We start from the raw sequence: 25,069 nt of genomic DNA, 5'->3' as shown, positions 1-25,069 counted from the left end.
TTCTAATATATACATGATTTCTCTTATGTAGTTACGTACATAAGAAAAACTAGGAAAGAAAATAAAGAGAGGATCTTTAACATGTGTAAAAAAAGGTAAGGCAGGGATTGAGAAAGAACATTCCTGATGTCTGTGTAATATGGTACACTCATCCGTGTACAAACCGTGTTCCACTGAGGTTCAGTGCACTATGTTTAGTAATAAAAAAAATTATTAGTGTACTGTTGGCCGTACATGCTCATTTTCTTACTTCAAGGGTACTTGATCCTCCATATCGATCGTTGCATGCTATAAATATGATCGTAGAAGACCCTTCTACTATAGCTGCTGAATAATCAAAAGGAAACAAAACAATGGAATCAACTCATGTAATATCCATTACAAATGGTGAAGACAATGTTGCTCCAAGGAAGAATACTACTAAAACGTTTAAATTTTCACTTCCACCAGTTTCTTCCCTTCTTAGAGAAAACAAAATGAAAGACGCTAAAAAAATTATCCACAGCATCAAAGTTGGAATCTCCCTTGTTTTGATTTCACTTCTGTACCTCTTGGATCCTCTTTACGAGCAAGTTGGAGAAAATGCTATATGGGCTATCATGACTGTGGTCGTCACCTTCGAATTTTCCGCAGGTACTTTTCATCAGTAACACAGATTAAGATATAGGTTCAACTCTTACTCCTTATTGTCATGGCTTTGTAACCTGGTTTAAGCATGCATATAAACGAATTTTACTATAATATATATGCAGGAGCTACTCTAGGCAAAGGTTTAAATCGCGGAATGGGAACTATATTAGGAGGTGGACTGGGTTGCATAGCAGCAGTTTTGGCTCAAAATATTGGTGGAGTTGGCAACTCGATTATAATTGGTGCTTCTGTATTTATCTTTGGTAAGTTTCTCATATAAAACCTCTGAACTGTTGGTTTATTCTTTTCGAATTGTTGTTACAGTTTGTGTTTGATAAAAACAACGGTAAAAATGCAGCTGCAATTGCATTTGAAGAAACCTTTCAATATGCTCTTAATAGTATAGATAGATTTTCCTACTTAAGAGCTGGAGCAATATTTAATTACAAAACTTTAATTTCAGGGACAACTGGAACATATTTTCGACTATTCCCGAGCGTGAAGAAGAGATACGATTATGGAGTGATGATTTTGATTCTGACTTTTAGTTTGATTGTGGTGTCTGGTGTGCGCACTGAAGATCAGAAAGTTTGGGAAATAGCAGTTGAACGGCTTTTAACAATTGTGATGGGTTTCGTTGTGTGCATTTGTGTGAGCTTGTTGATCTTCCCCTTGTGGGCCAGTGATGAACTTCATGATTCCATTGTCTCTAGATTCCAACACATTGCCGATTCATTACAAGGTAGCAGATATATAGTTTCTTCCTTTTTCTATAGTACAGTAGTAAATTTTCGTATTCAACTACAATAAGTCACAGTATTTTAAAAATGTCATATATGAGAATGTATTTAGCTTTAAAATATACTTTTAAATACTGATATCTAAAAAAAACAATTCTACAGAGTAACAACTATAAACTTTTAACGAGATGTTTAAAATTTATCGATGACTTTGGAACTAACAGTAAATATTAACAGATCATAAATTGTTCTGTTATGGAATATTTCTGGTATGATAAAAAATAGATTAAAATAAAAATTTAGAAAGTAAGGTTATTTAGATTAAGCGAAGATAAATAAATAAATAAAATGTTGGTATTTATCTTTAATAAACAACTTTATTTTTTATTTTTTAATATAATTTTTCACTAAATTTATTATTAATATAATAAAAAGTATTTATAATTGATTGAGTCAGAAAAATATAAAAATTATCAAATATTATATACTTAAGCACGGGCAGATCGTCATTGGTTTTGAGCGGTCATGACTAATCTAATTTTTTTTCTCATTCAGAAAATTAATATATAAATAAAAATAATAATTTTAATTTCAGTATATTTTATATATTTGATATTTTTAAAATTTTTGCATATCTATTTCGATATCTTTAAAATATTTTCTTAAAATGTCATTGTATTTAAGTATATGTTCACTCTTTAACATGCATTTTTTTTTCTTGTGTTTTATGTAAATAAATAAATTCCTTAAAATAATACACCCGTACAAGTTATTTTTCTAGAGTATCATTACTCTAAGTACATATTCGCTTTTAATGCATAAAGTTTGAATACTATATTTTCTAGTGGACCACATGTTTAGTTTAATTTTTAGCACTCAAACTTTCTTGATAAAAATAACATGAAATTGATAAATTATTTCTTATACAAGCCAATGAGTTGGCTTTTATACAAAACTATTATTCTTTTTTATGTTGGTGGGACCTATAGTCCAAACCCCATCAAATATTCTCTTAAATAAAAGAAGATCCCAATAAATAAAAGTCAGATAAAAAAAGTATTTATTTATTTATTTTCATCATATTATATTATATATTTTATATATCTCTTTGTTTCCATCTACTCTCTTCACCCTAATTATTGATCCAATTTTGGAAATGACATTTACTAGCTAAACTAAGATGAAAGGGTTGTATTTGTATTTCGTAACATAGGGTGCATGGAGGAATATGTCAAATTCGTTAGTCAAAAAGAAAATAAAAAGCCTGGTGCTAGCTTCAGTGTTTGCAAGTCGTTCTTGGACTCCAAATCAAAGGACGAGGTGCTGGTACGTATTACATTACGTATACATTCTGAAGCATTTCATACAAAGTAAAGTAAGATATCTTTCTGAAATTCGGATTCCATGTTCAGTGATACAAGTAAATAATGAAACTACATATCCGGTGTTTCAGGCAAACTTTGCAAAATGGGAACCCTGGCGTGGAAATTTTGGATTTTTCTATCCTTGGGAGAAGTACCTAAAGATTGGAGACGTTCTTCGAGAACTAGCTGCAATAATTCTTGCTTTGGGAGGTTGCCTCCAGGCCTCAGAAACGGTAGGTATTTAGAAATACCTAATCATCAATTCTTAATGTATGAACTAGTTTTGTTATTTGGGTTGAAATGGTTCGTTGGTTAGGCCATGAAAGTGGAACCAGTGAGTCAAAGCGTTCAAATGGAACCATGTGAGGCAATTGGGTCAGGAATTGTGTGGAGTCTGCGAGAACTTGGGGAGAGCATGAAGCAAATGAGCAAGTGTGAGGCTGACGTATCAGAAAAGTTGAAGACAATGAGAGGAGAGATAAACTTGGTAATTTCCACGTCGAAAATGGCAGCAATTGATAACATGGATGCACTTGCAGTGGCGAGCTTCGTCTTCTTACTGAAGAAAGTTGTGGAGAAAGTAGAAGAACTTACCAAAGAGGTGGAGCAACTGGGAGACCTAGCTGCTTTTCCTGCTCATTCAACTTTAGTCTAAACGCTATATATATAATATATAAATATAACGAGATACAAAACGAAATTTTGTCATCTACCTTTATGTATGTTATTTTATTTCCACTGAATTACCAAGAAATAGAGTATTATTTGACTTAATTATCTACCATTCATTCATAATGAATGTTAAAATCTATAGATTTTAAGATTTTCAAATTTTCTAGATTTTCAGTAGTTCATATTTTAAAACCACCCTTCGAATTTTTGTTAAGTACCAAATGAATAGAGACATGAAACATTAACGTCAAAAATAAAGTTTAAATGGCCGGCAACAAGCAGACAATATTGAATTAAAAAAATTAACTTTTATGCCCTCATATTCAACAATTATATATATTAGAAAAAATCTCCTTAACTAAAAATTAGATTTATCTTCTTAGTTAACTAATTACATCTTTAGTGCAGTGAAGAGTGACAAAATTGAAAATTATATACCAAAAAAATTACATTATCTTTGGCTTTTGTTTAAAATCTGAACACTTTAAAAAAAAAAGACATTACCAACAGTTGTAATCCGTCAGAAACAACCAAAATTTGTCAGTAATAAGAAATTATCGATGGATTAGCGACGGTCACATATTTGTCGGTAAATCCTTTGTTGGTAATAAGTACCGACGAACTTTAAAGAGGGTTTAAGTTGATTGGTAGAAGTAACTTAAGAGAGAAAAGTAAAATGTAAAGTGGGATACGAGTAAAGAGAATTATGGAGGAGTTGCTCCAGGATTGCCACAAATGAGAGTAGAATGTTTGGTGTGATATGGGTTGCGTTTGTAAATAAAGAAAGAGAAGTTAGTATTAGGGGAAGGTGTCACAACGTAAAAGAAGTTGAAGATAAAAAGATGAGTGAGGAAGTTAAGTTTTTTACATGGGTTTTTTGAACCTTGTCCAGGTTACATTGTGGGTGTTATCAAAGTAAGAAATAGAAAGGAATTAGATGGAGATGATGAAAGTTGAATTGGTGAAGAATGGGGAGAATGGGGCTATATGTGTGATGTTGATGCAGAGGGTTAGGTTTAACTAGAGTTAAGTGGAGGGAGAGAATGTTGTTGTTTTGTAAAAGGAGAAAGAAAAATGGTTACGTGAAGAATGATGGTTGTTGAAATGAATGGAGTGTCATATGTGATGGAGAAGGAAGGAAGAAAGGAGAGAGGGAATGACATGGAATGGGTGCTGGGAAGTTGAAAGATGAAGAGAAACAAGAAAGAAAAGAAAGGAAGACAAAGGAAGCAAGTTTTTGGTTAAAGATAAGGTTGATCCGTAGGGTGGCCAAATTCCAAACACTATACTCAAACTATGAGAGGCTAACAAGATTATGCAGGATCCAAGCCTAGATTATGCAGTAGCTAGCCAATTACCTAGGTCAACTAACACTCATGGATTATGGTTTCTTCAATTTCCTTCCCTCTATAATTGTTGCATCAGTAGTCTTTCTTGCCTGCTAGACACTGGATCAGTCAAACCATCAATGGGTTAGTCCTTTCATTCATAGTTTCCCTTACAGTTGAAGCTAGCTACCATGAATCACACTCATTCTTTTTATTCATATTTACTTCAGAATCTAACTTTTCAAGACTATGTCAGTTACAAAGCATCATTTCAAATGTTCAAGGCCATAATGTGAGCCATAGAATTCTTTCTTTGATACATTAAAACACCATTTAACTTAGCTATATACCGAGAGAGCTACATTGTACACCAAATATAATTTACTCACTTCATTATCATCGCATCAGCAACAAAACAAACATCAAATTATGAACTATTTCTTCTTCTAATCATAAATACCACATTCCATTAACTTTACAGTCCAATCAACATCACTAACAATCGGACAATGGACTAACCGTTATAAGAAGAAGAGGGCAAAAGAAGAGGGCTTAATGGCCCAAGCCTCGCGACGCACGAACCCTACACCGCTCTCAACACCAGGAAGCCCCTCATCACGGTTGTCGCCTCCTCTACGAAGCCCTCCTAACGTAGCAACAACTACTTTCTCACGCAGCCCCTGCAACCATAGAACGAAGCGTCACAGAAGAATGCCTGTGCGAATGAAGTGCGAATGAAACCTTGCCAATTTTGGGGAATGCTAGTGAGGGTTCAATGGCTCGAAAGAAAGGGTCCGTGAATGAAGAAAGGGTTTGATGGTCCTTGAATGAAGAAAGAAAGGGGAAGTTTGGCTCAAAAAATGAAAGTTGGGCGAGGGAAACCCAAGTTTTGGGGTTTAATACTCGAGCATCTTACTGACGGGTAAGTTAATTCACCAAGCCATTACCGACAACCTAAAGGCCTTCGGTAATATTCTGCCGAAAATTTGACATTTTCCTGTAGTCACTAGTACAGGCAGGTGAAACGACAGCGGTTGTTTTTCGTTACAGGCACCGGTTCTCGAACCGAGGCATATGTAGACGAGGCAAAAAGTGTACTACTTTTGGCCTCGGGCTTGAACCGAGGCATAAAGGGAGGCGATTTGACATCGGTTCAACCAGCACCGAGGCAGTAAAGTTTTTGGATTTTTTTTTTTTCGAAGGACTATATGCCTCGGGTTAGGGGAACCGAGGCCGTATGTTCCACCCTACTGCCTCGGTTGTAGCTTGAACCGAGGCAGTAGAGGTCTTTTTTTTTACGCAGTACTTTCTGCCTCTGTTGTGGTCATAACCGAGATCATAAGTTGCTTTTCTACCTCGGTTTTGACACTAACCGAGGCATATATCCTTGTTTTTTTTAAAATGAGGTCTGTTTCTACAACATTCCCAACAACAGAAACAGACCTGCATATATATTTACAGCCAGAACAGTCGAGAATAATCCAGAAACGTATATTTTGAATGAAAATTATAATAAAACATAAATACATTCAATTGAATCATAAATCAACTTCTTATAAGCATAAATCAATCAAATTATAATCATAAATCAAGTTTGAAGCATAAATCAATGTAATGTACAAAGTTAAACTAATAATAATGTAGAAAAACATCAAACAACTTAGAAACATAAACTTAGAACTTACTATATCCTAATATCTAGTATATACTATTATATAAATGAATTACATATTTAGTCAGTGCTTTCCTCACAAGTTGAAGTGACTTCTCTGGAATTGGAGCAGTCCTATTGAATCTCTGCATAAAATACAATGATTTAACTTAGTGTATTTGAAATCTAAACTATAGGGAAAATAAAATTGAAACCTAAATAATATCGTTTCCCATCCACTGGTGTAATGTGCATGAATAATGGTCATCATCCAAAACATGACGTAGTAACCACATTCATATGACCCCGTTTGTATATTACACTACAATATATGATCATAATTATAAAATATTAAGTAACATCAATTGAATGGAACCAAATGTAACAAAGTATGGACTTAAATACAAAACCTTAAGGGCAACCCATGCAAGTTTTTTAGCTGTAGCAGTAGATCTCCCAGATAACATCATATGTGTTGCAAGGGAACTATTAAAAACAATTCCTTTAGCATACATTTATATAAAAAAAAGTCGAAACATTGAGATTCTTACCAATCTACTACATGTCTAAGAGGGATGGGACGAGACTTCTACAATGAACAAAACCAGACAGCAGTGTTCTCCGGTATGGAGATCACAAGTAGTTGCCAATGACACCTGAAATTGGTAATAACTTATGAATCATATACCAAAATTAATAAATGAATGTGTTGAAGTTAACAAACTTCACTTACCCATGTATATAAGGGAGAAAATATATTTCCTTCCCCATTCCAAAGCAGGTGGTGATGTATGTCTGGATATCATCAAATTTATTTCTTTCATGAGTCATAGAGGGGTCAATGAACCCATATACATCGCTGAACCCCTTCTTGTTACTAACATCAAACATATACCTAAAATGAAGAAATAATCTGATATAAGTAAGTTGATAAAATAGAATTATATAAAAAAGTTTTCATAAACTTACATCATCCACAGCTGAATGAGTGTAATATTAATTTCTTCTCTACCCGACGCAAGCTCCTTAACATCTTGATGATGCAAGTACAATGGGATCTGAGCTTCTCTTCCAAATGTAGTAGAATCCCAGTGTACATTCATCGGCACATCTGAAATGATTTTAGCAAGCTCGTCTACCGCACCAAGAGGGTCATCCTAAGATAAATGAGTCTTCTTCGGTGGAGGACTTCCCTCTTTACCTATCTGCTGTTAAATGCAAAAATGGTTATGTTATAACGTCAATTAGAAGTAAATATTAAAATTGAGAAGTATATAGTACGAGTGTTTACTGGGGGATTAGATACATCACCAACCAAATTTCTAGGACAGGCGACAAAGGACTTAAATGCTTCTTCCACAATGAAGAACTCATCTGTAGGCACAGGAAGAATGGCATCCGCTATGACAACTTCATCCACTGTGACCTTGAACTCATCTTCTGAAAGTTGTACACCATGCACTACAGTGGCTGTCTCATAAACTGTACCACGAGCCACTAGCACGGTCCCAGTATCAGAAAGAATATATAACTGACATGGACGAGTTTCATCCATGTCGTCCCCTGGGGCACCGGCAGCTGAACAACTTCCTTTACCGCTTCTACCTGTCAAATTAAATGTTAGGTTATGCAAAAAGTAAATTAGTTACCAAAAATAAATAAGTTTACTTGTAGGGGGCACAACATGTTCCGCTACAGGAGATGGCGGAGGACGATTGCCATAATCCTCATAATGCTGCTGGAATTGGCGCGCAACCATTTCAGCAACTTCATCATACAACTCTGCCCGAACCTTCTTTGTGATCTCCTGCGTCATCTCTTTTCTTATTTCCTCCTTCATCTTTTCGTATGAATATGGACGCGAGGAAGACCCAAAAAACTGTCGTATGCCTATGCCAGTCCCAACACCACGCACCCGTCCTAGGTGCTTAGGTCGTTCAGTAGCTGTGGCAAGAATATCTTGACGACCTGCTTGTGTGAATTTACCTTGGGAGCTCTGCTCAACCAAGGAGTCCTGTCACATAACAAAAGTTCAAAATCATTAGAAAAATCTATGTAATATATATAACAAAATTAATGTAAAAATATAAGAAATGACATCTTACAATTCTTTCAGATATATCTCTGGCAGACTCGGAAGTGTAGGAGCCCGATGGTCTTATACGGGCTAACTTCCACTTCTCGTGCCGAGATGGTGGTGAAGGAGGAGGAGGAGGAACACCACCCTCAGAAAGTGGAAGTCTGCTATCTGACTTCTGCTTCATTATTTTTTCTTCAAGCTTCCTATGTCCACCACGAGACAGTAGGTGTGGATTTTTATTCTGAGCGCTTATTCCATGTGCTTTTGACCTTTTTTCCTGTGACAATATGAAACAATTGTAATAGTAGAGAATTATGAATGATGAATTCAATGATTTTACTGTACTTACCTACCACGCCTCGGATGAACGAAGCTCTACAAACTGACGCCATGTCTCTTCGTCAATTGTTGAATATTTGGAACATGGATTTTCATTACTTTTTGGTCCAAATATATATCTAGACGTCAATTTTGTCTTAAACCCTCGAAATCTTTCTGCAATTGCAGATAAACACTTATTCCTTAAGCTCTCGACGTTTGGCATATCAAATGTTATCTGCAATAAAGAAAGTAATAACCTTATATCAATACAAATTTATCAATATAATGAATATAGAAGATGGAGCAATATTGCTTAACTTACTAATAGATCTTGCCAGATAAGATTACGATCAGCCTCAGAAACATGGTCAAAGGATGGAGTAAGTATAGAGATACGATCACGTGCCAATACTCCAAGGTAAGACCTAAATACATCTGCATTTGGGCCAGATGCAACTCCAGTGACCACGTCTATAATGACAGGTGTCCTCTCACCTGCATTTCTTCTAAGTATAAGCTGTCGTAACGTCGTTGCTCCTCTCGTCCGTCTAGAAGTGGTGGGGACTTCATCGTCTGACGAATGAGGTGACTCAGCCATATATCTGTCACAATAAATAAGATGAAAGATAAATAAAACACTTATAAAATAACATATATTATTTAACAAATGCCATAAATATTATGCAAAAAAAATTCTTTGTCCGATGGTATGGAATATAAACAAATACATGCATGTCCGAATGATTGCATATTATATAGGAATGAGAATGAAGTTTTGATAAAGTGTCCAAAATGTCGGTTATCACGATACAAGTCAAAAAACAAAGGTGAAGATGGTGGTCACACAGAAAAGAATGGTTCTGCAATGAAAGTAGTTTGGTACCTTCCACTAGTTGCCAGACTTAAGTATTTGTTCGCGAATCCCAAAGACGCTAAAAACCTAAGATGGCATGCAGATGAGAGAACAACTGATGGGTTGTTTCGTCATCCAGCTGATTCAACGCAATGGAAAATTATTGATCAAGAATTCCCCCAATTTGGTGAAAAATGTAGAAATCTTAGGTTTGGCTTAGCTACTGATGGAATGAATCCATTTGGTAATTTAAGTACCAATCATAGTTGTTGGCCCGTTATACTGATAATTTACAACTTATCTCCTGGATTGTGCATGAAAAGAAAGTACATGATGTTGTCAATGTTGATATCTGGTCCAAAGCAGCCTGGAAATGACATCGATGTTTATCTAAGGCCATTAGTTGAAGACTTGAAGTTGTTGTGGGTTGATGGGGTGTAAATATTTGATGTCTTTGCTTCAGAAACTTTCATGATGCATGCCATGTTATTTTGCACCATTAATGACTTCCCAGCTTACGGTAATTTGTCAGGGTACAGTGTGAAGGGTCATAAAGCATGTCCTATATGTGAAGAAAACACTGCAGCTCAACATTTAAAACACGGAAGGAAGACAGTATATATGCGTCATCGGCGATTTTTACAATCTAATCATCCATATCGAAGGTTAAACAAAGCATTCAATGGAGAACAAGAGAAAGACAATGCACAAATTCCACTTACTTGACTTGAAGTTGCTGAGAAAGTTAATAGAGTACATCATATATTTGGGAAAACGTCGAAGAAGTCTTCTGTAACGACCCCTTGGAAGAAGAAATCAATATTCTTTGATCTTCCATATTGGTCAAAGTTAGATGTTAGACATTGGATAAATGTCATGCATGTTGAGAAAAATGTTTGTGATAGCTTGATTGGTACACTACTAAACATCCAGGGAAAAACAAAAGATGGAGTGAATGCGCGTTTGGATTTGGTTGACATGAAGATCCGAGAAGAGTTGGCACCAAGAGATTGGTAAACGTACTTATTTGCCCCCTACATGTTACACAATGTCTAAATAAGAGAAGATATATTTTTGTCTTTGTTTAAAGAGTATCAAGGTACCACAAGGATACTCTTCAAATATCAATAGTTTAGTGTCAATGCAGGACTTAAAGCTTGTTGGACTGAAGTCTCACGATTGCCACGTCTTAATGCAACAATTGTTACAAGTGGCAATTCGTAGAATTTTGCCCAAAAAAGTTAGGCAGACCATAACTCGATTGTGCTCATTTTTCTCGTCAATTTGTAGTAAAGTCATCGATCCTACAAAGTTAGATGAACTTCAAAGCAAAATTATCATCATCTTGTGTCAGCTAGAAATGTTTTTCCCTCCATCCTTTTTTGACATCATGGTGCATTTACTTGTTCATTTGGTCAGAGAAATAAAGTTGTGTGGACCAGTATACTTAAGATGGATGTACCCTATTGAGCGTTATATGAAGATTTTGAAAGGGTACGTCAAAAATTAATATCGTCCAGAAGGTTCAATGATTGAAAGATATATTACTGAAGAAAGTATTGAGTTTTGCTCTGAGTATATGACTAAAGCAAATCCGATAGGAGTCCCTCGGACATCATGGTTGAATAAATATTCTACAAGTAAAAGCATCCGAGGTGTGAATGTGGTGACGAAAAGTCGTGAAGAATTGATGCAAGCACATCTGTACATATTAAACAACACACATGAAGTGATCCCATTTTTGGAAGCACACAAAGCCGTTGTAAAGGATAACTATCCACGACAATCAGAGAAATGGCAGTTGATGGAGCATAACAGAACATTCTTGTCCTGGTTCAAATCTGAAGTTTCGAAAGAATCATGGTCCTCAGAGACTTTGTTGTGGTTAGAAAATGGCTTGAAGTTTGATGTTGTATGTTGTACAGGCTACGAAATTAATAATTGCACATTCTATACAAAGACTTTGGATGATAAAAGCACAATACAAAATAGTGGCGTCAGTCTAGAAGCTGAGTCGCTACAGTTTTCCACATCCAAAGATCAACATCCTGTAGTTGGATCCATGAGATATTATGGTAGAATTGAAGAGATATGGGAAGTTGATTACACTAAGTTTTCCATTGTACTCTTCAAATGTAAGTGGGTAGACAATAAGAGTCGTGCCAAAATAGATGAATCTGGTATGACACTTGTTGATTTTCGAAAGGTTGGTTATGGAGACGAACCGTTCATCATGGCATATCAAGCAAGTCAGGTTTTTTATGTCAAAGATCATGCGTCTGACCATTGGTATGTTTCTCTCCAAGGAAAAAGGCAAATTGAAGATAAAGAAGAGAATCTAAGTAATCTTCATATCGCTGACAACCATCCATTTAAAACGACAATAAATTTGGATGACGACCCTCTAATTGATGATATACAAGCAATATGAGAAGATCACAATGAGGGAATATATATATATATATATATATATATATATATATATATATATATATATATATATATATATATATATGACCAATCCATATGATTATGTATGAATTTCATGTTTGTGTAAATATTTATGGCGTTTGTTAAATAATATATGTTATTTTATAAGTGTTTTATTTATCTTTCATCTTATTTATTGTGACAGATATATGGCTAAGTCACCTCATTTGTCAGGCGATGAAGTCCCCACCACTTCTAGACGGACGAGAGGAGCAACGAGGTTACGACAGCTTATACTTAGAAGAAATGCAGGTGAGAGGACACCTGTCATTATTGACGTGGTCACTGGAGTTGCATCTGGCCCAAATGCAGATGTATTTAGGTCTTACTTGGAGTATTGGCACGTGATCTTATCTCTATACTTACTCCATCCTTTGACCATGTTTCTGAGGCTGATTGGAATCTTATTTGGCAAGATCTATTGGTAAGTTAAGCAATATTGCTCCATCTTCTATATTCATTATATTGATAAATCTGTATTGATATAAGGTTATTACTTTCTTTGTTGCAGATAACATTTGATATGCCAAACGTCGAGAGCTTAAGGAATAAGTGTTTATCTGCAATTGCAGAAAGATTTCGAGGGTTTAAGACAAAATTGACGTCTAGATATATATTTGGACCAAAAAGTAATGAAAATCCATGTTCCAAATATTCAGCAATTGACGAAGAAACATGGCGTCAGTTTGTAGAGCTTCATTCATCCGAGGCGTGGCAGGTAAGTACAGTAAAATCATTGAATTCATCATTCATAATTCTCTACTATGACAATTGTTTCATATTGTCACAGGAAAAAAGGTCAAAAGCATAGGGAATAAGCGCTCAGAATAAAAATCCACACCTACTTTCTCGTGGTGGATATAGGAAGCTTGAAGAAAAAATAATGAAGCAGAAGTCAGATAGCAGACTTCCACTTTCTGAGGGTGGTGACCCTCCTCCTCCTCCTTCACCACCATCTCGGCACGAGAAGTGGAAGTTAGCCCCTATAAGACCATCGGGCTCCTACACTTCCGAGTCTGCCAGAGAAATATCTGAAAGAATTGTAAGATGTCATTTCTTATATTTTTACATTAATTTTGTTATATATATTACATAGATTTTTCTAATGATTTTGAACTTTTGTTATGTGACAGGACTCCTTGGTTGAGCAGAGCTCCCAAGGTAAATTCACACAAGAAGGTCGTCAAGATATTCTTGCCACAGCTACTGAACGACCTAAGCACCTAGGACGCAGGAGATCACAAAGAAGGTTCGGGCAGAGTTGTATGATGAAGTTGCTGAAATGGTTGCGCGCCAGTTCCAGCAGCATTATGAGGATTATGGCAATCGTCCTCCGCCATCTCCTGTAGCGGAACATGTTGTGCCCCCTACAGGTAAACTTATTTATTTTTGGTAACTAATTTACTTTTTGCATAACCTAACATTTAATTTGACAGGTAGAAGCAGTAAAGGAAGTTGTTCAGCTGCCGGTGCCCTAGGGGACGACATGGATGACACTCGTCCATGTCAGTTATATATTCTTTCTAATACTGGGACTGTGCTAGTGGCTCGTGGTACAGTTTCTAAGACAGCCACTGTAGTGCATGGTGTACAACTTTCAGAAGATGAGTTCAACGTCACGGTGGATGAAGTTGTCATAGCGGATGTCGTTCTTCCTGTGCCTACAGATGAGTTCTTCACTGTGGAAGAAGCATTTAAGTCCTTTGTCGCCTGGCCTAGACATTTGGTTGGTGATGTATCTAATCCCCCGGTAAACACTCGTACTATATACTTCTCAATTTTAATATTTACTTCTAATTGACGTTATAACATAACCATTTTTGTATTTAACAGCAGATAGGTAAAGAGGGAAGTCCTCCACCGAAGAAGACTCATTTATCTGAGGATGACCCTCTTGGTGCGTTAGACGAGCTTGCTAAAATCATTTCAGATGTGCCGATGAATGTACACTGGATTCTACTACATTTGGAAGAGAAGCTCAGATCCCATTGTACTTGCATCATCAAGATGTTAGGGAGCTTGCGTCGGGTAGAGAAGAAATTAATATTACACTCATTCAGCTGTGGATGATGTAAGTTTATGAAAACTTTTTTATATAATTCTATTTTATCAACTTACTTATATCAGATTATTTCTTCATTTTAGGTATATGTTTGATGTTAGTAACAAGAAGGGGTTCAACGATGTATATGGGTTCATTGACCCCTCTATGACTCATGAAAGAAATAAATTTGATGATATCTAGACATACATCACCACCTGCTTTGGAATGGGGAAGGAGATATATTTTCTCCCTTATATACATGAGTAAGTGAAGTTTGTTAACTTCAACACATTCATTTATTAATTTTGGTATATGATTCATAAGTTATTACCAATTTCAGGTGTCATTGGCAGCTACTTGTGATCTCCATACCGGAGAACACTGTTGTCTGGTTTTGTTCATTGCAGAAGTCTCCTCCCAGCCCTCTTAGACATGTAGTAGATTGGTAAGAATCTCAATGTTTCGACTTTTTTTTTATATAAATGTATGCTAAAGGAATTGTTTTTAATAGTTCCCTTGCAACACATATGATGTTATCTGGGAGATCTACTGCTACAGCTAAAAAGCTTGCATGGGTTGCCATTAAGGTTTGGTATTTTAGTCCATACTTTGTTACATTTGGTTCCATTCAATTGATGTTACTTAACATTTTATAATTATGATGATATATTGAAGTGTAATATACAAGCGGGGTCATATGAATGTGGTTACTACGTCATGTTTTGGATGATGACCATTATTCGTGCACATTACACCAGTGGATGGGAAACGGTATTATTTAGGTTTCAATTTTATTTTCCCTATAGTTTAGATTTCAAATACACTAAGTTAAATCATTGTATTTTATGCAGAGATTCAATAGGACTGCTCCAATTCCAGAGAAGTCACTTCAACTTGTGAGGAAAGCACTGGCTAAATATGTAATTCATTTATATAATAGTATATACTAGATATTAGGATATAGTAAGTTCTAAGTTTATGTTTCTAAGTTGTTTGATGTTTTTCTACATTATTATTATTTTAACTTTGTACATTACATTGATTTATGCTTCAAACTTGATTTATGATTATAATTTGATTGATTTATGCTTATAAGAAGTTGATTTATGATTCAATTGAATGTATTTATGTTTTATTATAATTTTCATTCAAAATATACATTTCTGGATTATTCTCGACTGTTCTGGCTGTAAATATATATGCAGGTATGTTTCTGTTGTTGGGAATGTTGCAGAAACAGACCTCATTTTTAAAAAAAAAACAAGGATATATGCCTTGGTTAGTGTCAAAACCGAGGTAGAAAAGCAACTTATGATCTCGGTTATGACCACAACAGAGGCAGAAAGTACTGCGTAAAAAAAAGACCTCTACTACCTCGGTTCAAGCTACAACCGAGGCAGTAGGGTGGAACATACGACCTCGGTTCCCCTAACCCGAGGCATATAGTCCTTCAAAAAAAAAAAGAAAAAAATCCAAAAACTTTACTGTCTCGGTTGTGGTTGAACCGATGTCAAATCGCCTCCCTTTATGCTTCGGTTCAAGCCCGGGGCCAAAAGTAGTACACTTTTTGCCTCGCCTGCATATGCCTCGGTTCGAGAACCGGTGCCTATAACGAAAAACAACCGCTGTCGTTTCACCTGCCTGTACTAGTGACAATGTTTTGATAATGTGATTTTGAGTCATAGGCTGGGTTCATTTTCTTTCCCATGTGTAAAAACTCTATAATGACAATAATCTCAAGGAACGCCAAGGAAAGGAGTATAACCCACTTTACTTTCTTTTGAAATCAATACAAGTTTGCTATATTTTCTTCATTTCAATTTACTTTTCCTGCATTCCTTATTGTTCTTGCACTGATTTACAATTCTTTGCATTATTTTATTGTTCTACATGATTTTACTCGGTTTTTTACTTGCCTTTCTGATAACGGTTTAAAATACCGTTATTTGCGATGTAATTTTGATACTAAATGCACCATTTTTGACTTAGAAACTTGCTTGGACTCCTGGTTTTTCATTAATTTGTGTGAATAAGAGAGTTGAGATTGAATTTGATGATTTTAATGACTAATTCCCTTTGTTTTGATAGAAAATGAGTTAATACAGGAAGCAGAGATGAAGTGCTAAGGAGATAGAGCTCAGAAATGCCTGGAAAAGAACCAAAAGGGGAATCGCACGAGGCTTGGGCGCCCTGTAGGAAGCTTAATCATAGAAAAATCGGCGTTCACCGCCCGGGCGCCCTCCTAGGCCGCCCGAGCGTTGGCCCCCAAAGCCCGGGCGTCCAATTGAAGGCTCAAGCCCTACGAAAATCGACGTCCACCGCCCGGGCGCCCTAAATGGAGCGCCCGAGCGTCGCGCGTTGCAGATCCGACCCAGTTTTTGCTCTGTTTCGACTCTTTTGGACCGGGCCTTGTTTCTACTCTTTTCCAACTTTATTTAAAGGATCCAGGCGCTCTAGGTTTTGTATCTCTGGCTAGAGAAACACAACAGCACACTCTTTCACTCTCTAAAGGCGGATCTAGAGGAGCTTCCTATTCTACTCTTAGGGTTTCATTATCTCATGTTTTTTCATTATTCATATAGTTTCTCCATGTTTATGGAGAACTAAACTCTATTTGTTGTTGGGGAATGATCTAACCTATTGAACTCTCAAACTCACCATATATCTTTTAAATGCTAGTGGGAGAGTTCAACTCACAACCTTTCTTGCTCATTATCAACTTTAATAAGTCAATCTTATATCTCTCCTTGTAATTCTTGTATCATGTTGAATTCATATTTTCATCGAGTAAACCTTATTTATGAAAACAATACCTTAACACCAATTAATGTGATCTTGATATATTTCTTATAATCAAATTCTCCTTAAACTAGAAATAAGTTATTCTCAAATAAAGTTTTATGAAGTAAACTTCGTAATGCATTCCATGTGTTACGCATATGACTGACAACACAAATCACCTGGCTAGGTCCACTATTAGTCAGCTAAAAGTTGATCAGTACGGCCAAGCCCATCATAAGAAAATAGGTTGGAAATTCTAAGACATCCCACTAAAGATACCTACTAGTTCTTTTTTTTTTTATTTTTAATTTTGTTTTGAGCTTTTTAATTATATATAAATATAAATGTACATATTAAAATAAACTATGAATATTTTTTATCTTTTAAATAATTATTTAATATCTCTAATCAAATAAATTAAAATAATTATTATCTTTATATATTAAATTTTTATATTATAATTAATAATTAGAACTTTAATTTGTAACGGTTAATAATTTAAATTATAATATTATTATATATTTTAATTTTTCAAATTATATAATACACACACAAAAATTAAAATTATTTGTTTATTTTAAAAAATATATATAAGATACTATTCTGTTCCTTTTTTACCTATTAAATTGATGGGTCAAGCGAAATGGACCAGAGTGATCTAATGGGTCAAGTGAAATGAACCAGAGTGGTCTAATTGGTTGAGAATTTTAACCTATCCACCAAATTTTAGTGAGTTGATGGGTCAGCATGCTAGACTAAACCAATTTTATCATTTCTAATTACAAAAGTAAATATGAAAGTTTTTATATTTAACTAGTCAATTAATTCTTTTCACGAACGTGTATTAAAATTATTAATGTTATATTGTAATAAGTTTAAACAGATTGTAATTTTACCATAAATTATAATATAATAGATAAACTAAAAACATGTTATATGTTGATTAAAGACCTGTAAAAAGACATAATCCAAATTTTTGGCAACTTGTCCAGAGAAGGAAGAAGTCACTTACGTAATTTCCACATGGATTACTTTACTTTTCTTATACAGTAGATCAAAACGGCTAGTATTCTTTATTTTCAAACCACTTTTGTCGCTTCTCTTATCTTAATAATACATATGTTTATGTTGTTTGCTCAATAATCAACTATTAGTTTGTTAACCATAGTGGCAAACACATTAATACAAATCACAAAAGCCTTATTAACTAACCGACAGAAAGAACTATAAGAAAAAGAGGACAATGAATCTATTTCAAGAAAGGATAATTAAGTACTCACTCTTGAATATTGGAACGCGAATGAAGACAATCACGCGAACTGCAACTTGATCATAAGAGAAATTAAAAGTAAATCAGTGAAGAAGACTCAAACCTACCCACAAATTATAAACTGTGTCGTTGACATTAATCGAAGAGCATAGTATTAAGATGGGCATTTCTTCCGAAATTGCAGCAACTACGATTGTTTGGCTGTGCCTGTGGAGTGTTGCTGACAGTGTTCTCAACACGAACATCACCGCCGTTCTGTGCAACGTTGGTGGGTACACCTCAGGTGATCCTTTTGCTGTCAGTTTATCATACGTTGTTGAAGAATTGGAGAGAGAGACTCCATCGCAGAAAAATTACGATTACTACAACATTTCTCCATATCCTAATGCCTTTGCCTACGGACATGCCGCTTGCAACCTAAATCTCACAACCTCTGACTGCAAAACCTGTCTTGGTGTTGCCAAAACGGCCATATTCAACGGATGTCCCAAACGGATAGGAGCTCGCTCGGTGCTGCATGATTGTACGATCAGGTATGAGCAGTACCCATTTGACGATTAGAGATACAGAATTGTTGGAGTTTTTTCTCATGTTTCCACCAGAACCCTTTGTAAGCAATGAATCTGTTTGTGTACCACAAAAATGCTTAGTAATAAAGTCAAATACTACCTATTCTATTCTTTCATGATCAACTCTCATTTTGATTTCAATTTGCTTATGTTGTTTTGGGTTATGATTAATTTACTTATTGTGGAAGGCAAACTGAATTACAAGCAGGAAGGTAAAGCTTCAGTGATAAAGTTAGCAAAGTGCGTGATTTAATTAACTTAATTTGATATGAGAAGATATATTTTTAGTATAAATCAAGAGAAGGTCAAGTTTGATAAGTTTATATTCCTGCGTAAACATTTGAACAAGTGTTAGATAACATAGACATATAATTAAGTTAATTCGGGAAGTTAAGAAGAAAGTAGCTAAGGTAATGTCTTATTTTGGAGAAGATTATCTCTAAGTACATAAATTGGATGGTAAAGTGAATAAATTGTCATATAAATGAAAATAAGTTAAATTTCAAAATTTGAAGAACATGAAAGAGCTTCCAAACAGTGAAAATATTTTTGTAATACCAGCTCCCGCTGATACCGTCAATTTGCAGAAGGTTCAAACCAAGAAAACTTCAATTCTCGCAATGAAGCTGTCTTTGATTATTTACTTTATTTTGAAATCTTGTGTTACATAAGAGAGAGCCAAAGCTGATAATATGTTGTTAGATCAACATTAGCTTATTTCAGTAAAATGAGCAATGCCTTACCACATCACAAAACATAGTACCAGAATGTCATTACAGCAAAAATGCTACTTAGAATACAAATTGTATCAATCCTACTTTCGTTTCTAATCTTTTCCTCTTTTAACTTATTTTGCATTTTTGAGTATGCAAGACAAGATTCAAGTACTTCACTGTAATTTGTGCTTCTTCGGCAACTAAGTGCTTTCTTAAGAATAAGCAAACTTTTCCTCCCATTAACATGCGCACCTTCCATGTCTTCTAACTGCATACTCAGCTCTGTTGATCTAAGAGTTGTTTGAAACCCCTCTTGTTCAGTGTGAACAACTCTAAACTTCATAATAAAGATGCACTGCACTACTTGAGAAGGAAGAACGTCCTTGGCAGAGAGAACAGATCCAAAACGAAAGACAAAATCCTTGTCTGTTGGCCAATGTCTTTGTCCATCTAGAGGGCTCCAGCTAGCAAGATTAGCAGATCGCTTAATTTTCTTGTTTACTATGATCCAACTAAGCAAGAGACCATCACGAAGTTCCCGCCATAGCTTCCCATCTTTCTTTTCCCTTTCCATAGAAGTAATTGGTGGCAGTCCATCAGAAACAGAAAGGGTAAACACACCATCATTGTTATCATCTCTATCAGCACAACTCAGAAGATCAATCCGGAAAGGACAGTTGTAGAACCACCCATTATAGCCATTTGCGTTTGGAATTCCCCATAGAACTTTGGAGCAGATTGGTTTCTCTTTGAACTTGATATCCACTATGGAAACAAAATCGGATGGAGAGATGCTTTCCAATTCATTCATATCCCCATAATATTCAGCCTCAGTCCAATCATCAGGGTACTCATGATATCTGTTCCATTGATACTCTCCAACCTCCTTGATAACAATAAGAGGAAAACAATCTGCGTAGAATTTTCTGAATCCACCAATAAAAGATATTAAAATTTTGACATCTTCCCTGTTTGTTGAAGGCCACATTGAAGAACACACATTTTCCCATAAGATCTCTTCTTTTGAGATGGAACAGAATGATGTACAAGTGCAAGCTGCACAAGCCAACGTAGGGCCGTCAAGACGTCTTAATATGTCGTAAAAGAGATCATTAATCAATGAGGCAATACTCTCAGCTGGAGCAACTGCCATAACAATAATCCTGTGACTGTCATAGAGCATATTTCAAATCAAAATAACTAACACAGAAATGTAGATAAAACAGGTTAACCTTTTTACTACATTAGCCAATAATGGAGCATAATTTAATATTTTGGAAACATGGTAATCTCAATTCTGTAAAGACTAGTGCCTAACATAGTGTTCATGAGGACCAGTGGAAACCAGTTAGTTTATCAGTGCCAACCACCAACCATTCAATCCAAACTTCATTGATGACTACAAGATAGCATAAACTTGTCATATTAAAATAGCTACTACTTCAATTTTATTTTATTGTAAGAGAGTAACTGACCTTCTGAAGTTTCTAAAAGTAGAATAAAATTAATAAAACTTCAGTAATCTAAGAAACTTAATTGCGAATTAAAAGGTTGGAATTCAAAATAAATCCGAGCTTTCTAAAAACTAACATAATAAGGCATGTTGTATCAATACAGCCTGCAACATAGGAAGAACTGTAGATTTTGCTGTTGTCAATAACAAATAACGTCTCTTTTAGATACTCCAGCACAGAACATCTGATTGAATGTAAACTATTACAGATACTACTTCAAAGCCTGCACGAAATAATGCACGGGGAGCTTGCTATTTAAGTGTCTATTATTGACTAGTGGAGCCATGAGTCTGTTTTAGAACTTGTGACGATAATATCAGCACTGAATTAGTTCTTGACAAATTAAATTAGTAATAAAAAGTAGCAAAGTACTATATCCCTTCCAATAAACATTCTCTTCACGGGTTTGACTTTGAGAAAACACTATATAGCAGAGCAGAGACTGATTATAACATATCATTCAATACTAGGCACACAAGAGGAAAATTCCATATCAATCATCTGTTAACTTTGATATCCTAAATAGAATGTTGGAGATCAGGGTTCCAATGACATAAGATATTCAATTGACATCTTAACAGCAAGATCAGCATGCACTTGTACAAATCCATGAGGGTCAATTTGCATTTAATTCATAGCGGGACCTTCTCAAGGTATCAGAAACCAAGATTTCCAAGATAATCCATACATCGAACTCTGGCTTGTAAAAGCTGTGCACTGAACTTGATTCAGAGGTTTTTGTTTGAAACATGTCAAAAATTAAATTGAGAGAAAAATAAACATTAAAGGAAAACATCAATACGAGAAAGAAAGTAAATGAAAGCCTTTTCCTTTACTAGGATTATTAATTATATTAAATATTAATAGTTACCTACAATTTTAGCACTAAAAATATAAGAAAATTCAGAACAGATTTTGACTTTAGAAATTTTCAATTCGATTAAAAACTAAGAGTTGAAAAATCCAAACCTAGCGTTTAACAGATGTCAATGATTAAAGTATCAAGTTAACCATCAAATAAGGAAAGAACAAAATTTCAGTACGGTACTTTAGGTAGCTTAGGTACTATTCTCTGGTTAAAGTTGAAGTTTCAGACTAGAAACTTTTGGTGGATAGAAAAGAAAAGAAAGGGTAATAATGCATATTTCCCCTTTATTAAAGAAATACTTGTAGAAAAAAGAAATCTTTTTTTTTTTCTTTTTTCCGCTTTCTCTTCAATTCAAATCTAACATTTCCCTTCCTTTCTTTACATACAACCAGGCAGACTAAAAAGCACTGATTATAAATAGAAAATGGCACCAAAAGTGCTACACCAAAGTTTATCCGTAAGAAAGCCATCAAGCTAGGTATGTCTGAGCTGCATTTCATACATTAAGTTTAGAAAGCAACTTTTACAATGCAATTTGTTTTCCTCTGGACTCTTCAAACTACTACTCGAATAAAAGTTGTGAAAGACAATCATTTAACAATTGGGTCTTAACCATTAAAGAAACACGCACTTAAGAAGTAACCTGCAACCCTTTATATGACTGCAGCAGAATACCCTTTTACTTCATCAGTTCAACATTACAAATTGACCAACAACAGGACTCCCTACTATTAAACATAAAACATAAACAACCAATAAAGATAAACAAGCATGAAAACGCCACCTTATATATGCGAAATAACCAGAAATGCAGTCAAATTCAGAATGTAAAAATTACGAGGATACATAGAAAATAACAAGTGCTAATATCTAACTTAAGCATACCAAAATTACAAGTTGGGAAATATGGGTTGTCAGTAGTCACCTTAAATATCCCACATGAGTGATGATCAACAAAAGAAGCTGCTAAGAACAGAAGAAGGGAGACAAGAATAAATGGGGAAGGAGATATAAAGAACGAGAAAAAAAGAACTGATTTTGAAGAAAACCCAGATGAAAATACCAGGATTTGGGAAGATTAATAATGTAAGAAGATTGGTTTAAGGGTCACAATCCATTGGGTTTGGGGTACTGTTCTTGTGTTCTGGTTCTTAGTTGTTCTCAACTAATGCTTGAAAGCACAGGAGCAACCGCATGAGAGGTCAACGATTTCATACTCAACTCTTGAGGTGAACGCCATGCACTGCCCCTTCTATTCACCACACAGATTTTGCCACGTCCCAAATCTACTTTAAGCAAAAAATCTTGTAACGCAAGTTGTCACTTGGATCATTTTAGGGATGCACGAAATCGTCAGAAAGAGACAATTAATTATCCGGTTGATTAAATTTGAATTTTATTAAGCAGACTCCATCAAAATATAATAACTTAGTCTCTCTGCTTGCACCATGGAACAGTGTATTGGATGAAAATAAGGGAATTGGAGAGCATGATTCTTATTTGTTTAAGCTGATTTGGAGGTATTAAAGAAAAGTTTTATGGTTTCATTGCTTCTTTTAAGAAAAATATGTTGTTAAAGTAATTAGTGTTTTTTATATATTAATTATAAAACATCATAATTGATTATGACAGTTTTTTTTATAATATTAATAATAATAAATAAATTTATCTTATTTTTCATTTGATTTTTAACTAAATAATATATCTTTTCATTTTCTTCTCTTTCTTTTTATCTTAGTTCTCTCTATTAAATGGAACATTCATATTTTACTAACTGATAATCTGTTACTTTTTTTATAAAAAAAAATATACAATCTATTATAATATAAAAAATACTATAAATGTATTTTATTATTCATTTTATTTTATTAATAAGTATCTCAAAATTTTAGTTTTTAGTCATTTAATATTTATTTTGATATAAGAAAAATATATATTAATATATTTATTTATTTATTTATTTATTTTATTGACAAGTGTCTGAAAAAGTTAATTTTTTTACTCATTTGATATTTTTAATTTTTTTTAATATTTATTTTGTTGTCAAATATGCATAAAAATTATTTTACTTTTTTATTTATTTATTTTATTTTCTAAATTTTTTTATTTATCTTTACTTTTCTATTACATGTGCATAATGTTTATTTTACCTTTTTATTCATTTATTTTATTCTTAAACAAATTTATCTATATTATTTTTTTATTTTTTATTTTTTTTAACTTTTAACTAATTGGTCATTTAATAAATTATTAAATGATAACTTATAAACTATAAACTTTTGTCGCAACCGGAATCGCGACGGGACGATGATCCAAAAAAGAAACGGGTTTTAAAAAGAGATTTTGGAGTCGCCACCATAGTTTATTATGGAAAACTATGGAAAAACCTCAAAATGATAAAGCACGGTCCACGAAAACCATATTCTGGGTTCGGGAGTCGGTTACGTGTAGGGAAGGTATTAGCACCCTACAACGCCTGCCCTAAGGCAGTACCTTTAACTAAATGCACGAATATGATGTGGTTTTTCAAAATGTTTAATTATCCCCTAAAATAAGATTCCAAATAAACAAAACATATTTTTTAGTTTTTTGGGCCCGACAAGGATTGACCTTGCTCCTACGTATTCTCATTCAAAATGAGAAATCAGGGTTACGTAGTTCTAGCTAAAAGATTGTTTGTTGTTTGGAAAAGCAGATGTTTTTAATTTTTGGAGATTTTATATTTTTAATATTTTCGAGAAAAAGAAGGTAACGAGTACTAGGCCGACGCGAACGGTCGCACGAGTACTCATTCCTTTAAAATGATATTTAAATAATTTTAATTATTTTTGAAAAGAGAGATAACGATATTAAGCACTAGGCCGATGCGAACGATCACACGAGCACTCATACCGTTATTTACTTATTTAGGAAGACTTGAGAGTATTGAGTGCTAGGCTGATGCGGACGATCGCACGAGCACTCATACCGTTATTTACTTATTTAGGAAGATTTGAGAGTATTGAGTGCTAGGCTGATGCGGACGATCGCACGAGCACTCCTACCCTCGTTTAATATTACATAAATAAGAGAGAAAGGTATTGAACACTAGGACGATGCGAGCGATCACACGAGTGTTCAACCTTCAAAACATATTTTTGAAATTTTATTTAAGAAGAAGAAAAGGTTTTTAGCACAA

The 25,069-nt window shown here is 34.5% G+C and overlaps 3 protein-coding genes across 7 annotated transcripts; 2 read left to right on the top strand and 1 right to left on the bottom strand.

The window, feature by feature from the left end:
- The first annotated feature begins 344 nt into the window (after positions 1-344).
- LOC124819928 (aluminum-activated malate transporter 14-like) lies at positions 345-3,460 on the top strand. Its single transcript, XM_047291538.2, has 6 exons — positions 345-633; positions 753-893; positions 1,094-1,372; positions 2,584-2,696; positions 2,824-2,967; positions 3,051-3,460. The coding sequence occupies exons 1-6, from the start codon at positions 354-356 to the stop codon at positions 3,387-3,389; spliced, it is 1,296 nt and encodes a 431-aa protein (XP_047147494.2). The 5' UTR covers positions 345-353; the 3' UTR covers positions 3,390-3,460.
- Positions 3,461-18,383: 14,923 nt separating this feature from the next.
- LOC124822536 (antifungal protein ginkbilobin-like protein) lies at positions 18,384-18,785 on the top strand. Its single transcript, XM_047294549.2, has one exon. The coding sequence runs from the start codon at positions 18,384-18,386 to the stop codon at positions 18,783-18,785; it is 402 nt and encodes a 133-aa protein (XP_047150505.1).
- Positions 18,786-19,478: 693 nt separating this feature from the next.
- On the bottom strand, positions 19,479-23,123 carry LOC124822538 (F-box protein At2g27310-like). Of its 5 annotated transcripts, none has more exons than XM_088097009.1 (3): positions 22,955-23,123; positions 22,817-22,857; positions 19,479-20,678 (listed from the first exon to the last, which is right to left on the bottom strand). In XM_088097009.1, exon 3 carries the CDS (start codon positions 20,660-20,662, stop codon positions 19,541-19,543), a length of 1,122 nt encoding a protein of 373 aa, XP_087953135.1. In that variant the 5' UTR covers positions 20,663-20,678; positions 22,817-22,857; positions 22,955-23,123; the 3' UTR covers positions 19,479-19,540. The 5 variants fall into 5 exon arrangements, with proteins under 5 accessions (XP_087953135.1, XP_087953134.1, XP_087953136.1 ...); XM_088097008.1 differs by having other exon boundaries at positions 22,817-22,854; XM_088097010.1 differs by having other exon boundaries at positions 19,479-20,655; positions 22,817-22,854; positions 22,955-23,121.
- Positions 23,124-25,069: the final 1,946 nt, after the last annotated feature.

Source organism: Vigna umbellata, chromosome 8, assembly GCF_029865625.1.
Source record: "Vigna umbellata cultivar VRB3 chromosome 8, Vumbellata_1.0, whole genome shotgun sequence".
Taxonomy (NCBI): Eukaryota; Viridiplantae; Streptophyta; class Magnoliopsida; order Fabales; family Fabaceae; genus Vigna; species Vigna umbellata.
The sequence above is the reverse complement of the archived record's forward strand: the minus strand, read 5'-3'. Positions and strand labels throughout refer to the sequence as shown.